The 18,572-nt window shown below is 38.7% G+C and overlaps 1 protein-coding gene across 3 annotated transcripts in view; it reads left to right on the forward strand.

Annotated features, from left to right (window-relative positions):
- The window catches only part of MTCL1 (microtubule crosslinking factor 1), a 175,960-nt gene that overhangs the window by 119,042 nt on the left and 38,346 nt on the right, over positions 1-18,572 (forward strand). For 2 of the 3 annotated variants that reach the window (XM_063451559.1, XM_063451561.1), the window contains exons 4-7: positions 7,111-7,170; positions 8,198-9,508; positions 10,205-10,354; positions 16,357-16,476. In XM_063451559.1, the coding sequence (XP_063307629.1) occupies positions 7,111-7,170; positions 8,198-9,508; positions 10,205-10,354; positions 16,357-16,476 (1,641 nt within the window). The remainder of the gene's footprint in view (positions 1-7,110; positions 7,171-8,197; positions 9,509-10,204; positions 10,355-16,356; positions 16,477-18,572) is intronic. The other variant, XM_063451560.1, reaches the window with a different exon arrangement.

The raw sequence follows: 18,572 nt of genomic DNA on the forward strand, positions 1-18,572 counted from the left end.
TCTTTTCATCGTGTGCAGCTAGGATCGTGTAAACATAAAGCCATGCTTGTATACTTTCAATCCCCTGTCTAAAAAATGGAAATACAACAGCTAGATCACCTGTATCTCAACTCTGCAACATCGCCTGGCATAAATAAGACGTGAAGGAATCTGCCAGCGTGAAAATTATTAACATAATGAGATGTTCTGCAAAACTTTATGGGCTTGGGAAAATAATGTCTAACATGTCTCATACTGCGTGAGTTCATTTGCCCAGAATCATGTCACAGTTCACACAGAAATTGCTTCTTCTGTATATGGACTCAAAAAATGTATGCCTATAATTATATGAAATGAACAACAAATCTTTTAATTAGGAGTTTTGTATTTGTGGTGCCTGGTTATGTCACTGAAGTCAATGTTAAATGCATTAAAACATGTATGAATAGCCTGTGTTGCACAATAATGTATACATCAGTGACGTCTGGTGCAAAGTTAGTTTCCTGCATGGCCTTTAGCCAGAAAATGTACGGTTCTAGACGTTAAAATATTACAATTACATTGAAAAAATGATGTAACTGAATTATGTCTGTCTGTAGATACAGGAAGAAAGAAAAGAAGTGACAAGTCATATAAACAAAAGAGAAAATTAGTCTAAAAAGAGAATACAAGTTTTTTTTAAAAGAAATATATAATTTATGCAGTCAGTGTGTCATTAAAACTTAACGTTTTGTGATGCGTCCTCACTCTTCTATGATGCTGAAAGGTACCTCTTTATGAGTGTGGGTCCTCTGCTGTTTGCCTTTGAATTGGCTGGAGCTGGTAGGTTTTAGGCTTCTTGAACTAGCCTTTGTTTACTATATAAGGACTGACTTTGTCAATGCCTATCAAGCAATACTCTTGTCTAAACTTACCATAATAAAATCCTAATGTAAAAATATGGTACAAAATACATTTGTACTCTAGCGATAACCAAGTGTAAACAGCGATCGCCATGACATGACAATTTTGCACAAACTAATGAAAAAATGCCCTTTCCAGGCAAAATACTAGCAGCAACTTTGAGTCAATAAATACATGTGGACTCTGTGGTCCTCGATCTAACTGGGAATATACAACATTGAGGCATAAAAAGCAGCTCCTAAAAGCCTGCTTGGACACCCCCACAAATTTAACTGCCTTTTGAGCCCACCGGTGTGCACTGAAGGTCCCAAAGAAGACCACATCGATGTCCTGGGCAAATTGGACAGAACATTTGTGGACTTCTGGCACAAACTGGAGCACAAATTGCACCAACCTGCACTGCTACAGAAAAGTTAATACTCACCCCGACAATACTCTCTTCAGGTCCCAGCAACACACCAGGTTCCAAGACGGCAGAGAAGAGTGCAGAGCACATTACTCCTGATCACAGAGATACAGTGCCAATCGTTCTGGAGGTCTGTTGCAGAACCATGGGAAACACCGGAAGAACCGAGAGAAGCCCAGATCCTACCATTTGTTGCCTGTCCACTTCTGGACCTGAAGCCCTTGCGGTGGGACTAAGCTCTGCCCTTGAAGGGCATAGGGTGACGAGACTCTGGAGGGACATCCCATAGATCAAACTTACTAACCTGTATACCAATGCTCGTTTAGCCCTGCTTCCCTCATACCACGCATCTCCCTTATCTTCCTACTATTATGGGGTCTTCTGTGGGAATTAACCTATTGAAGCAATAGTTATTTCTCATGTCTCTAATTATAACTCCTCAGTTTCTCTCAGTCTACTGTTTTACTTTACCTAATATAACTTGTCAATCCCTGGTCCAGCCCTATAGTTAAGCTTGTTGTTTTACTTTGCTTAACATAACTTGTCAATCTCAGGTCCAGACCTATAGTTAAGCTTACTGTTTATTATACTATAAAATCGTGCATGCACTATCTCTATAACCCCTCATGTAACGCATGATGCCATGCCTGAGGAATGCCGTTGGGGTACCTCAAGCCTGTTTGTACTAACCTTATGCACTGCAAAAATATAAAATGAAAATAAAAAAAAATATTCAAATATAAACACTAACTACTGGTATTCATCTGAATTCTGTTTATGATGGCCAATGGTGAATATAGAATTCATTCCAACCAACAGAAGCTAGAACTCAAGTTCAGTAAGCACATGTTTATGAAGGTAGCAAGGTCAAGTGTTGCTTGTAAGAGTGATTTTTTCACTGTTTACTGATTTATACAATACTATTAAAAGTATTTAATTATTTATTGATTGATGTGCTGATATATATCATGTTATCAGTGACATTCAAATAAATAAAAAATAAACTGTGTAGAATATAGAAATCATTATGGGATTTGCCATAAAACCCATGTATTTCCTGCAAATTAAAAAAAGGTATATATTATTCATCTTTTTTAAAATGCAGCTTATTTTTTTTTTATCAATTTCATTAATAGAAAATAAAGTGTTACAAAAAAAACTAAAAAGGAAGATGTAGGGCAGATCTAGCTGTAGGACACCAAGACCCTATTTACCATAGGTCCGTCAAAGATGTTTTATTACATAGTTACATAGCTGAAAAGAGACTTGGGTCCATCAAGTGTAGCCTTCCTCACATATGTTGTTGAGTTTAGTGTCACAAATTCTTAAAGCACATCTCGAGTCAGGGCACGTATATGTCATATTTCCTTTGATTATTATAATACAAATCCTAAAAATATAATCAGAAATCATTTAAAAAAAAAAAAAAGATAAAGTAGAGCATTCACAATACAGCACTGATTTTGTTTTTTGAGACATTCCAATTTCCACATTTCGTAATGAGTTTTCATTTTCAAAACCTCAAATTAGAAATAGGTTTGGAATAATAATACATTCATCCTATACAGTGGTTACAAAAAATAAATGAGACAACATAGATAAAGATTCTGAAGATGAAATGTGCTCAGGGCAACGTGTTCAGTAGATACACTTGATATATTTCTGTCTTGTCTTTTGTGTTCTGAAAATAACCAGAACTATGATATTATAAGGTTCGTGTTAACCTTTCAGAGAAAAACTATATTTTGTCTTCTACCCAGAAAGCCTCTTGCATTGCACTGCACTGGTTCATGTGTCTCCAATATTGATATTTCAAAATAAAGGCAAATAAAAGATTTAATCATAAAAAAAGGATTATATAACCTTTTTACTGAAATATGCAACTTCTATTCCATTACATTTTATATCTGGATTTCTTTGCAAAGCTCTACAAGTTATTACAAGTGAAGATAACAGAAACATGAGATGATATCGAGTAATTAATTCAGTGTGGGAAATTAGTGTGGAAATAAGGTTGATTGTTTGTTATTTACCAAATATTTAATTGCATGTGGGAAACTGCCCGGAGACAAATCACAAGGTACAAAGTGATAAAAATTGTCTCGTAGTTAGAGAGTGTATGATATATTGACTCGGATATGTAAAGAAGTATTGACCATTGCCATAGACATTCTAGAGCTATGAATCATTAGTCCTCTGATAAGTATTTAGTTGGATCAATATGCTTCTACATTTTAATTTATTGTTTTTGTTATTGACTTGTGTGTAACGTAGATGTGAGGAGTGCCGTAGATCTCAGATTTGATCAAATTTCTGATCATATCAGAACTACTAGGGCTTATTGTAGTTTTTCTGGTGAGTATAGTCAGTCCCTGCATGCATTTTAATGTGAACACTGCCTTTTCAATGAAAATTCCGTGTTTTACAGCCCAGGAACACCTTTAGTGGCCACTCCTCAGACTGTTACTAGACGTGCTTCTTGGGTCAGTGCTGCACAGTGTGAACACTCTGCATGGACACACTGAACTTTCTCCATAGAGATACATTGATTCAACACACCTCTATGAGGAGATGCTGATTGGCCAGGGTAGCATTTGGCTCCTCCCCATCCCCACCTCTTGGCTGAGTTCATCAGAATTGACGATCACACCCAATCTAAAACTTTCTTATGGGAAAGCTTTGGATTGGCTTAGAGCATCAATTCTGATGATGTCAGCCAAGGAGGCAAACACTGGCGGGGCCAGATTCAAGGAGCACTGCGCAGTGCTGGAAAAGGGTGAGTGAATCACCTTTCTTAGTCAGGTAAAGGGGGTCTTTTTGTCACATTTGTGTTCCTGAAACTATAGTGCACCTTTAATGTGTGTGGGCTTCTGCGAACAAGGATACCAAGAACAGCAAAGTAGGATAACTGATTTCTTAGTTATCCTAACTTACCGTATATACTCGAGTATAAGCCGAGTTTTTCAGCCCATTTTTTGGGCTGAAAAACCCCAACTCGGCTTATACTCGAGTCAGAGTCTGTATTATGGCAATTTGCATTGCCATAATACAGACTGGGGGGAGAGGGGGGCTGGCAGAGCTGTACTTACCTTTCCTGCAGCTCCTGTCAGCTCTCTCCTCCTCCGCGCCGTCCGTTCAGCACCTCGGTCAGCTCCCAGTGTAAGTCTCGCGAGAGCCGCGGCTCTCGCGAGACTTACACTGGGAGCTGACAGAGGGAGCTGCACAGACCGCGCGGAGGAGGAGAGAGCTGACAGGAGCTGCAGGAAAGGTAAGTACAGCTCTGCCAGCCCCCCTCTCCCCCCCACTGAACTACCAATGCTGGACCACCAGGGAAGGAGAGCCCCCCTCCCTGCCATATATCAAGCAGGGAGGGGGGACGAAAAAAAAATATATAAATAAAATAATAAAAAAAAAATAATAATAATAAAAAAAAGGGGTATAAGGACCACTATGGGAGGGGGGGGGGTATAATGACCACTATGGGAGGGAGGGGGTGGGTTAAGGACCACTATGGGAGGGAGGGGGGTATAAGGACCGCTATGGGAGGGAGGGGGGGTATAAGGACCACTATGGGAGGGAGGGGGGGGGGTAAGGACCACTATGGGAGGGGGGGGGGTAAGGACCACTATGGGAGGGAGGGGGGGATAAGGACCACTATGGGAGGGAGGGGGGGATAAGGACCACTATGGGAGGGAGGGGGGTATAAGGACCACTATGGGAGGGAGGGGGGATAAGGACCACTATGGGAGGGAGGGGGGGTATAAGGACCACTATGGGAGGGGGTGGGATAAGGACCACTATGGGAGGGAGGGGGGTATAAGGACCATTATGGGAGGGAGGGGGGGGGGTATATGGACCACTATGGGAGGGATGGGGGGGATAAGGAACACTATGGGAGGGAGAAGGGGGATAAGGACCACTATGAGAGGGAGGGGGTGGGATAAGGACCACTATGGGAGGGGAGGGGGAAGTAAGGACCACTAGGGGAGGGGAGGGTGAAGTAAGGACCACTAGGGGAGGGGAGGGTAAGGACCACTAGGGGAGGGGTGAGTCAGGACCACTGGGGGGGGAGTGAAGGAACACGGGGGTGGGGAGGTAAGGACCACTGAGGGAGGAGGAGGGGAAGTCAGGACATATGGGGGGGGGGGGGGGGGCTGCAAAAAATGTTTTGCCTACGGCGGCAAATATCCTTGCACCGGCCCTGCACACACTGCATTCACACACTGCATTCATGCACACACACACTGCATTCATGCACACACACACACACTGCACTCATACACACACTGCACTCATACACACACGCTGCACTCATACACACACACATACGCACACACTGCATTCATTATACACACACTGTAAATAAATATTCAATTAATATATTTTTTTTAGGATCTAATTTTATTTAGAAATTTACCAGTAGCTGCTGCATTTCCCACCCTAGTCTTATACTCGAGTCAATAAGTTTTCCCAGTTTTTTGGGATAAAATTAGGGGCCTCGGCTTATATTCGGGTCGGCTTATACTCGAGTATATACGGTAGTTACCCTAACAGATGAGGAAATATCAAAACAGAACTGTTGAAATCTCAACCTTAAAATGTTACCACAGTATTTTCAACACAGCATTACAGCAGCCTTCATTTCAGGAATATTACAATGTGTAATCAGGGGTTACATTTTAGAAGTCAGGTTTAGGGGATAGAAAATAGGGTTTGTCATTAGGGCGGTATACGTGTTGACCCAAAACATGTTCTTCTGAAAACACCTAAAGATGATTTGAAGAAAACTGCAAAGTAATGTGGGTTTAAAATGGTAGCCTTCCTATAGACATTGGATACACTGTCATGTGGACTTTTTACTACCCCAACTTTTTTTTGTTGTGTCTTATAATTAGATTGTGTATGTCTATTTATGCATAGTTTTCCTGGGTTTATAGCCATTTTTTTTTTAGAATTTCAAAAATGTATTTTTGTGACAGTCATGTTTATAATGTAGTCATGCACTGCATGTGCCTTTGCATGCTATGTCAACAACTGCATATCCCTGATACATTGTATAAGTTATGCTGACATATTAACAGTCATAATTAAAGAAGTTTCAAAAACGTAGTCTACCAATCAAACAATATAGTATTATTATCTAGTGAAGAGCAGTGCTCCTCAACCCTCTCCTCATGGCACATCTAACAGTCCATGATTTAGGGATTACCTAGGTGTGTCTATTGTGTTTAGAAAAAAAAACACCTTAGAGTAGAATGTGTTTTTAATTTTTTTTTTAAACACACCTCGATGTGTTAGGTGTACCTTGAGAAGCACTGGTGAAGAGTACTAAACTTGCATTATTTTTTTGTATTCTTACTACTTAATTGTATTTGTGTAATCAAAAATAATTTTAGATAATTTCAACTAGCTTTTTCTAGAAGTATAATACTTCTACTAAAATAGCCTAAGTAGATTGCTGACAATGAGAAAAATCTTATTATTGTGCCCTTTGGATACTTAGTTCCCTCTCACGTCTCAAACATGTTAAGCTCAGTCCTGTTTATACAGGTCGAACCTGTCCTCTTTTACTATTAGACAAAGTTACAGGGTTACTTAACTGATTTGTTGATCAATGAAATCTGTTCTTCCTCCAGCACATTAATTTATTTTATGCCAGTTTTGAATTTGTTAAAATGTGAAAAATGAATTGTTGTAGGTTATTTAGATTTTAAGTTAGTTTGTTTAAGCATGTACCCAATCATTGTGATTATAGCTAATGTATCTATAAAATGGTTTATGTTATATGTTCTTAATGATTTCTTTGTTAATTATCTTTGCAGAGCACTCTGAAGAGAAGAGGTAGCAGAGAGATGCACAAGGATAAAAAGATATCTGGACAGGTATTTTGATTATGTTACATAATATTTTGCTAAATACATTATAACAGTTTGGTGAAGGTCTACTTTAAGAGTCTCTGTCGGTTATATTTTGTGTTAGGAAAAATCTATATTTTACAGCTTAGGAACACCTCTAGTACACGGAGAAGTATGTACGAATAAATGTCAACATGGATTAATAAAATAGTGAGCTAATGAATGTCACAATTGTGTAAATATTTTCCCACAGTAGAACTATTTTAACTTGTCCTGGGCTAAATTACATGATGCTAAAACTTTGTTGGTGTTAAAGTATAGCTATTTTCTGTATTTTCAAGTTTGGCGGTTATTTAAAATATACATAAAAAGATGGCACAATCCTTTGTGGTCACTAAATATTTTTTTTGTGATGTGTGCCTCCCATAAAGTTTTATAATTAATGTTTGATGAATAAAAGAAACTAAGAAAGGATAAAAAAAAAAAAATAGAAGACACAGATAATATTTATAAAGAAATCATGGAGAATCATTAGATTGATTTTTGCGATGATTGCTCCTTGTTCTATATATTACATGGAGCTAGAGTAATTCACATTCACAGTCTGGCTAAATCAACAGGTGCTTGTTAAAATCAATCTAAAACGCAGACATCACTTCATCAATGGAATCATTACACTTGAATGTGAGTTTTATATTCTGCTGTAATCAGCTCTAGAATTCCATTCTATAAATCTGCTAGGAATGCTTTAGTCATCTACTATTATTTTAAGAAAGGTAAAATAAATGCCAAGGTACAACTTAAGTGAATTGAAAATAAGTATCTATTTGTTCTTTTCTTGTTCCATTTGTGTTTGTGCTTCTATGCCAAATGTATTTTCCATGATAGGGTTATTTATGAAGAAGTGATTAATATGGTAAATCATCAAAAGTGTTTGATCGTTCTTAATAAAGCTCTTTACAAGCAATAGAAATATTTTATTTTCTGCTGAAATATAATGGCAATCAGACTCTATTGTCAACAGAAACTTCAATTGTTTTTATTTTACTTTTAGGAGGACAGTGCTGATCTAAAATGCCAGTTACAATTTGCCAAAGAGGAAGCAGTGTTGATGCGGAAGAAAATGGCAAAGTTAGGAAAGGAGAAGGATGACCTAGAGCAGGAATTGGAGAAATACAAGTCTATTTATGGAGATGTTGATAGTCCTCTTCCAACTGGGGAGACTGGGGGTCCGCCAAGCACTAGAGAAGCAGAGTTAAAACTCCGCCTTAAGCTGGTTGAAGAGGAAGCCAACATTCTGGGCAGGAAAATAGTTGAGCTAGAGGTTGAAAACAGGGGTATTAAAGCTGAAATGGAAGATCTCAGGTGTCAGTATGAAAAAGAGTTTCTAAGCAGGGAATATGTTTCAAGCATTCCTACCTCACCATATGGTGATTCCATGGAATCTGCCACAGAACTGCGTCGACATCTCCAATTTGTGGAGGAAGAGGCAGAGCTGTTGAGGAGATCCATTTCTGAGATAGAGGATCACAACAAACAGCTTACTACTGAGCTGAATAGATTCAAGTTTGGACCAGACCAGGATCTAGTCTGGATAGATGACAGCACCTCTAAATGCAATGGATCTGTGCAGGAGGAACTGAAGACAGCTAGAACCCAGATCAATGAATTAAGTGGTAAGGTGATGAAACTTCAATATGAAAACAGAGTTTTATTGTCTAATGTTCAACGTTACGATCTTGTATCTCACTTGGGAATGCGAACAGCAAGCCCACGGGATAGTGATGCAGAAAGCGATACAGGGAAGAAAGAAAGTGATAGCGATGATGGGCGCTTTACTCAACCAAAGAGGGAAGGACCAGTTGGTGGAGAAAGTGACTCTGAAGAAGCTTACGAAAAGACATCTGGTTTTGAGAGTGTAAAGCCTTCCGAAATTGGGGACCTGTATCCAGTTAAAACTAAAGAAGATACCAATTTTTTTCTAAACATAAGACGTGAGGCTGAAAGGTTAGAGAGAGCTTTGGATAGACTTATTACAGATACTGATAGCTTGATCGGTGAAACCAAAGTGCAGATGTCAACCTGTTCCATAGGCGAAGCAATAAAAAGCTGTCCAGAAAGAGAACGCTACACAGAGACAGATATTTTAGATAGCATCAACACAAAAATGAAAGTTTTCCAGAAAGAACTGCATAACTTTGTAGAAATAGTGGATCACACAAGGGATAGCCTAAACGAACATGGAGAAGACCTGTCACCAATGCCTAATCTCACTGAATCTTCTAGCTTCTTGTCCACTCTGACTTCAGTGTCTCGGGATTCCCCTATTGGAAATCTGGGAAAAGATCTCACTCACGACTTTCAGGTACATACATGTGGCCTTTTTTTTTTTACATTTTTTTCTTTTTTTTTTGCTTATTGTTGTCATTAACAAACATGCACTATTTTGTTCCCCAGATGGTTTATTAATATATTATTTTGCATTATTTATAAGTAAATTATCCTCAATATAGTACTGCCCAGAAAAATAAAAATAAAATTTTGACACTCCTATGTAACAATCTACTACTCTTGAGCTGAAATATTTTGTACGTAGGCTGAAGAATTGGCAGTCAGTAACATTAGTGCATTGTATTAATTGTGCATGACTAATGGACCAGACCCGTGTGGCTTTCGATGATTTAACAATGGGGAAGAAACATTGTATGCCGATGCTATCATGGCTTGCACGCTTGCTACCAGTATGACACACTGCATCTTCCATTGCATGCGCGTCTCATAACCAGTGTTTGCGTTCTTTTTTCTCTTTTCTCCTTTTTGCTTTTCAGATGATTCAGCCCATTATTTTGCTCATTATCATTTTGGTTTTGTTCTCATCGCTCTCTTATGCCACCATACTTAAGTTAGTTTTCCTCTTCACGCTTTTCTTTGTTGTGTAGTATTTTCAGACGTCTTCTTTACCCATTTTATTTTTTTATTTTACTTTTTGTTTTTTTGTTTTTTCTTTTATCCTCCCACCCCTTGTTTGTTTTTGTTTGTATATTACCCATGCACCTTGCAGTCCAAACTGAGGGAACAAACGGAATGGCAGCACAGCAATGACCTTGAAGAAGATAGTCATCGTGTTCTTGTAAATCATGAGTCACATCGCAGAGCTGATGGAGACATTAAACACTACAGGCCAAGAGACAATGGCTGTTTCAGTCTAGAGGTCAGCATTATCACATTACACATTAGAAATAAGATCTGAATATACAACATTGCAATGCTTAGCTAAATAATAAAATATTGTTTAGAAAAATCCTAAAGTGCAAGTATTAGAATGCACATATATGTTAACTTCTATTATCCAGTTCATGTTATTGAACCACCGCCCTACATTTTGGATAACTGTACATTGTTTATTCCAGGGTCAGATCAACATATTATTAATGTTCAGTTGTTTTTTTATGGTAATTATTCTTTTTGAAACTGATGACAACAGCTCTCAGTCTATGTTCTAATCCTATACCACTAGGCTTCATTCAGGAGTGCTAATGGAAGCTCTTAAGCATGATGTTCTGTTTCTCAGACTAGCTGAGAAGAGGCAGGAGGTGGCACTGTCGTGGTTATGGTGCCTGTTGTGCCCTGGCTCCACCCTCCATTGTAAGGAGTCACTTCTTACTTGGGGTTTGCTGCTGCCACTCCCTGCCTCTACTACTAATGACAGAGAGCAGGATATTCTTAAGCAGGAACTGTTCTGCAATGCAGGACTTAGCTCATTGGCTGAGAGCAAAAATTGATGTTTAGGAACTTCCAGCTCTCCCGCATTAGCAGTGAAGGATGTTACCAGTGCCCGGCTGATCCCAAGTAAGAAGCCAAACCAGTAGTGTATCCTGGTTTTGTGTTGCCCTAGGCAGGACAAAACTCAGGCCGCCCCCTGGAAAATGCTGCCCAAGGCAAATGCCTTGTTTGCCTCGTGGCTAATACGTCCCTGAGCCAAACTTTTCCACAATGGTTTGACTACTTGCAAGCTGTAGTGGTTATGATGCTTGCAGTGTGCCTTTATTTTTTTTAAGCATTATGCGTGAGTAAAGCTGAAGGATGGACTATCCTACAGGTGCATCAATCTCACCAAGAAGACACAGACTTAATATTTGATAACATGCTTGAATAGTACCTGTAGAAGCAGAGTTTCTACTCTTTATGTACCAGGATGGAATGTAACACAATTTATTCGTCTTCCCTTGACATGAGACAAGTTAAACAATCTTACAAGAACAGAAAGCGCTTTTTTATGTTATTGTTACTATAGACTTAAAAACTAATGATTCGTTAGAACACTGGTAGAAAAAATAGTTCTCGGTACGCTTCACAGAAAACCCAGAGCTAAGGCTTGTTTTCTGTTTTGGGTGGTGTAATGCTAATTCCAATTTCGAATACATGGCTGTAACCTGAGAGGTAGTTCTGTTATACTAGACTAGAGGATCAAGGAGTCAACAGTATAGGGTCTGACTTCTATGCTCTGCCAAAATAAAGAAATATATGCATGTATTTTTACAGTTGTCATTATTATATTTTTAAATTATCTAAATTAAATATAAAATGTATTAAATAAATAAACTACCATAAAGGACAAATTCAAATATATTTAATTTGTATAATGCTGAGATTATTATACATATCTACATAAAAATACATGTATATCGACATGTATTTTATTTTCATATACCGTATATACTCGAGTATAAGCCGAGTTTTTCAGCACATTTTTTGTGCTGAAAAACCCCAACTCGGCTTATACTCGAGTCAATAGTCTGTGTTATGGCAATTTACATTGCCATAATACAGACTGGGGCTGTGGGGGCTGCAGAGAGCGTTACTTACCTCTCCTGCAGCTCCTGTCAGCTCTCTCCTCCTCCGCGTCGTCCGTTCAGCACCTCGGTCAGCTCCCAGTGTAAATCTCGCGAGAGCCGCGGCTCTCGAGAGACTTACACTGGGAGCTGACAGAAGAGCTGACCGGACGGCGCGGAGGAGGAGAGAGCTGACAGGAGCTGCAGGACAGGTAAGTTACAGCTCTGACAGCCCCTCCCCCTCCCCCCCACTGAACTGCCAATGCTGGACCACCAGGGAAGGAGAGCCCCCCTCCCTGCCATATATCAAGCAGGGAGGGGGGACGAAAAAAATATATATTATAATAATAAAATAAAAAAATAATAATTAAAAAAATAACAATCTAACAAAAAAAAATTAAAATATACACTGCGTTCATATACACACATATACTGCGTTCATATACACACACTGCATTCATATACACACACTGCATTCATACACACACTGCACTCATACACACACACTGCACTCATACACACACACTGCATTCATACACACACTGCATTCACACACACACACTGCATTCACACACACACACACACTGCACTCACACACACACTGCACTCACACACACACTGCACATACACACACACTGCACATACACACACACTGCACTTATACACGCACTGCACTCATACACACACACGCACTGCACTCATACACACGCACTGCACTCATACACACGCACTGCACTCATACACACACGCACTGCACTCATACACACACGCACTGCACTCATACACACACATACGCACACACTGCACTCATACGCACGCACTGCACTCATACGCACGCACTGCACTCATACGCACACACTGCATTCATACGCACACACTGCATTCATACGCACACACTGCATTCATTATATACACACACTGTAAATAAATAAATATTCTATAAATATACGGTAATTTTTTTAGGATCTAATTTTATTTAGAAATTTACCAGTAGCTGCTGCATTTCCCACCCTAGTCTTATACTCGACTCAATAAGTTTTCCCAGTTTTGGGGGGTAAAATTAGGGGCCTCGGCTTATATTCGGGTTGGCTTATACTCGAGTATATACGGTATGTGTATATATTCTACATAATTTCATCAGGGTTATTTCATTAAAGTGAGAATTAAGAGTTAATTCTAAGTGATTTAACCCCTTAAAGATGAAACTTCTGGAATAAAAGGGAATCATGACATGTCACACATGTCATGTGTCCTTAAGGGGTTAAGGTCAAAATTCTCTAATTCAGCTATAATTGCTTACCCCTAATGCATAGATATGAAAGCACTTTTTGCACAACAACTCCTTGTGGGTTATTTTTTGTTGAAGGCATAAAAGTTCCTTGCCACTGCAAGCCATGGTAAATTTAACATTCACTAGGCTGAATGTCTACTTGCCAAGTCTACATTTTCACTCTGCTATGGCTAGTGGACATGTGGAATATTTGAGCCCTGATAGAGCATATTATGTCTATAATATATAGATATATATTAATACAATGCACATTAATATTTATAGTTAAATCCCCCCTCTTATAATATTGCAGAGCGCTACAGAATCTGTTGGCGCTATATAAATGGCAATAATAATAATGATAATGTATATACACAAAATATACACATATACAGGGTGGACCAAAAGTAGGTATACATTATATGTAACTTTGCATTATAAGTTCTAAATTCTTTTATCTGCCCTCCACTATTCTTTCCAACTGCCAAACTGATGTTTAAATGCCAGAAATGTAACTGCCACTTTGTTGTGTATCAGTGTGTATGTGTACCCATATTATCTGTTGTGATGCATTTCATTGATTCAACTATAAACCTACTTTTGGGCTACCCTGTATGTAAAAATTCTCACTTTTTGCACGGATATTCGATATACTCCTAAATGGATCAAATTGCAAACAAGCATAGGTTAGGTTAAAAAAAGCTGATTTGGAATAAATCGGTTATAGTCATTGTTTGATTGTTTGTGCCTAAATGTAGCATTTCGGGTTTTTCTATGTGCAAAACATTCAGCGTCTACTGAATAATGTTGACTATCTCTCAGTCTTTCTAAAAATACACCCAATATCAAGGAATGCACTCATAGGGCTTATGTCAACATGATGCTCTGTATTCCCAGTTAGTTACTAAGAGAGCCATAGAGGAATATTGGTTGGCTGCAGTGACCACAGTAATGGATATATAATTCTACACTGGAAGATTTACAAGGGAACAATAAGCCACAATGTACTTTTTAACAAAGATCAAGAATTAAACCACCTATTCTTTGAGAAACAAATCTGCACGTTAGACCATGTCCACAGTAACGAAGGAGAGTAGTCAGAAGCAACAACTAGAATTATACGTAATTACACGTAATACTAACAAAATATACTGAAGAAACAGCAGCAGTTCCAAGATCAACGCGGCTGTCGTTTGCAGCTAAAACGTGTAAAACGCATGTCTTCCACCCTCCCTGACTCTTTTATAACATATTGAAAAGTCTGGTAATATACACGCATGAAGACTATTATATGATGGAGAAAGTATGCTATAATATGGATGTATGCTGATTTTCTGAGTACGAAACATTTAAATGTTGGATTATATACATTAATGTACAACCAACATGATCTAACGGTACAATCACAAGAAAACATCCTGTACCTTGTAGATAAGGTGGAACCCCTCAAAAATACTTAAATATCATATAAAATTATTTATAAATTAATTGAGTTACCCATGTGTCAATTTGCTTATCCTTAATTTATGTTTGTTTGTTTTTGTTTTGTCACTAATTCAATGAATAAACCTGATTAATCTGGACAACAGTGTGTTTCATGCAATAACACTATAATTTAATACTCTCCCTTATTAGCTGGATTCGGTAATTAGCCTGCTTCAATTTTCATTAATAATTTATTCATCCCTTCAATGGAATCATTGTGCAGAGCATTCCAACAACTTAAAAGCAGAATCACATCCGCAGAGTATCTTGACGTTAATGCGAAACCATGTCATCGATCGGGAGATATACACCCTCCTAGTGTCCTTCACCTAGGTACTAGATAATAATCTTAATGATGTTAACAGTAACGGATCAGATTATTAAAAGGTTACAGAATACATTAAAATAGAATTAATTCAACTAACATTTACCCACAGGCAAGAGCTTGTTAAATCACATAATAGCATGCAGACAGGCAGTCAGGCAAGCTGTGGCTTGGGGTCTCCACCTCCAACTCCCACAAAAACACAGAAAGCAATCTATCTAGAGGCTTCACAATCATTCCCAAGAACCTTTAAAATGTATTTTTCAGAGCAGATGCAGATAGGTAAAGAATAAACACTTGAGTGACAGTAAGCCATGAAAGTGTCATACCTACAGAGCATGCAATAAGTAGCATGGTACCGATGGTTCTGATAGCAGTGTTTTTTCTACTCTGAATCATTCCTTGCATTCCAGTCTATTACCTAACTGGTGCATTGCTCTACATGATCGATGAGTTTGTAATTGTGAACTGCTAATTTGAATTAACAATAACTAACAAGGATACAGCAAGTGAATGTGGAAGCATCCTTCAGTAGGAAGGATACTGCTTAATTAAATGTTAAATACAGGGATATCTGCTTGTTTCAGAAACACCAATTTAGCACTTAATTACATTCATCCCTCATAAGTGAAAACTCGTGTCCTGGCTGTAATTTGTGGGATTCAGCTCAGAAAATTCTGATTTCCTGTAGATGAGTCATGATTTCCAAATATCTAACCCATTTCTAAGTTGTACAATCATGTAATAGCTCGCATTATTTTCTGGGAGTAAGTATTACGGTATGCAAATCCCTGGCTCATCCTGATTGAATTATCTGGGGTAGTGCATCACTGACATGTTTTACCGCAGAACACGCTAATTTAAAAGCGGTCTGAACATTATGGGAAATGGAATTCAACTCACAAATACAGGAGTATTCACTAAAGGGTGAATTTAAAGTGAATTTTAAATCTAAGGTCAAGATAGTCAAACGGACTTAGAGCATTTTTACTCTTCAGCTATATTGACCTTAAATTTAAAATTCACTTTGAATTCACCTTGATTCTCATTTTGTGCACAACCCTGTTCAAATGCCGACGTAACCTTCCCTGGAATAGATTTTGATTTCTGTTGGCCTAGTGTTAAATGGTATTTGGGGTGACAAAAAATAATTGGTGATTGCTGTATATAGTTATATAGGTAAAGTACTACACTAGTTTTCTCCTGCTTTTGAATTACTGCTTAAGCAGCTGTTGCAGAATGATTCAAGCAGATGAATGTTAAGAGTTTAAGTAATCCCTTCCATTCTTTCCACAAATCAGCTCAGCAATCATGTGCCAGCCGAAAAGAGTTCAACTCTCCGAGAATTGCAGGCCATTCTGGAGCAGGAAAGGAGACTGCATCAAGAAGAATGTGAAAAGGTGACAGACCGGATCATTCAGGTAGTTTATTATCTAACCCATCCGTCTTCAATGTGTCAACCAGATTTAGCTCCCTATACAAAGAAATTATACAGATATAACAAGGTAAACTGAGGAAATCCAGATAATTAATATCTAAATACTCTGTTGCATTACATAGGATTTAACCCTATTGTAGTATAATTTGCTAGGTTAATAAATGTATCCATTATTATTAATGTAGTGAGAAAATGGCTTTAAATGATCACTAATGTAATGATTGATTACAATTTCTAAAGGCAAAAAGAACACAAGTGCCGAAGAACTACGTCTATCCATCGATGTGGCATAACTTAATTTAAAGTGCTGGTAACCTGCTAGATAACAAATGCTGTGTAATCGCATTGACTTTAAAGTCATGAACGTTGATTCAGATTGCTATTAAATGGCCAACAGTGATCTAGTTATTACCTTGAGCAGGAAAGCTGGTAGTCTCTCTATGTACTCTCATAACACCCTCACACTGCGGAAAATGGTTCTGTTTGTTAAGTGGCTTGTTTGCAAATACCTGGTGACTCTTCTTGTTCTTCTCTGCATTTTGTAACATAACTGTGATATATAGCCCCTTGAGAGAATTAGACCTGATTTATCTCTTGCTCTACCAAGTAAAACTCTTAAAGGGTTACTCCAGGCACCGGGACTGCTTTGAAGTGGTTATGGTAATTTATAGCCTGTATGTGCAACATTTCTGATGATGTCACTTAGCCTCATTGCTGGGGGAGTGACATCCCAAAGGCCCTGCTTAGGGAGGACTAAGGTTGCATGGAGCAGGACCGAAGCTCTGTTAGTCGTCTACAACACAATCTATGCACAGAGGTCTCATTCCAGGCTGCTAATGATGCTTATGGAACTCAAGTTACACCCGTGGCCACAAAGCTCTGTATTTGCTGTGTTTCTTACTGAAATGCTGGACATAGAGACTCAAGCTTCATGACCACTTCAAATCACTGGAGTGGTCACAGTGTTTGGAAAAATCCTTCAAATTCTTACTGCTTCTCCCTGCCAGAGTGAAACTGAAAATGTCCTATTCATGGTACATGTTTACTCTTATTTTTTTACATTTATTGTACTGGCTTATTTTATGAATGTAATTGATCTCAGATGTGTCCCATGACAGTACAGTTCTTATTTACTATAAGTCTGCCCAGGACCTCTTTGGTGGTTGTTGGAATCGTGCAAAGTGTGTAACATATTATTTGTATTCATATAAATATAAACGGTGATGAGAGAAGAATGGAACCAACCTTGTGAGATATGAAGCTTTGCTTTAAATGCATGTGGCGGACCTGGTATCAGTCCCTGAGGTTGCCCGAACCCATATTTCATTTTCCCAAACAATACCGTATTCCCCTGGAACTGAACAGAACTTATGTGGTCCCTCTTGTTACTGACTTAGAACACCAAACACCCCTGGCTGTTTAAGGATTAACACGATTAAAGGATTAACTTGAGTGCTCTCCTTGTGTGGCCGCGGTTCGTATAACCGAATGCACGTGGTCCAGTACATGGCCATTTTGTCTCCCGAACACAGGCAACGGTACTTGGTCATCGAGTGCATGGAACTAATTTCAGATACATGTTCTTATGAACCCCAGTCAGGATGGTACTGCTGCCTGTATACTTTCCCGACCAACTAGACGAACCAAACTCCCGAATAGCGATCTTGTTCCACCGAACCAATCTGAGCGCTTTTTGGATATGTTGTGTGCTCAGATACAGGCAATTCGGGGATATAAGAATTGTGGGATTCCTGTAATGTTTCATTATGTTTTTTGGGTGTTTTATAATATTTTATGTATTTCCTGTAACTGAGAGATAATCGAGTTATCAAAATTCCCAGCTCAATTATCTCTCAGACCCAGAGACTCTTGGCAAAAAAACCCTGTAAAATTGCTTTAGAGACCCCATACTATGGAGCTGTGCATAAAAAGCCAAGGGCTTATAAAAATCAGTTGACTTCCAGAACTGCGTGTCGTCCAGTTACTGGGGGAATTGGTGTATAATGACTGACTAGTGCTTTCTTCGAGGTCCAGAGGATTCCAGCGGAGATCTTGTATCTTAGGATTGCAGCTCCGCTA

The sequence above is a fragment of the Pelobates fuscus genome, chromosome 4, assembly GCF_036172605.1.
Source record: "Pelobates fuscus isolate aPelFus1 chromosome 4, aPelFus1.pri, whole genome shotgun sequence".
In the NCBI taxonomy this organism is placed as follows: domain Eukaryota; kingdom Metazoa; phylum Chordata; class Amphibia; order Anura; family Pelobatidae; genus Pelobates; species Pelobates fuscus.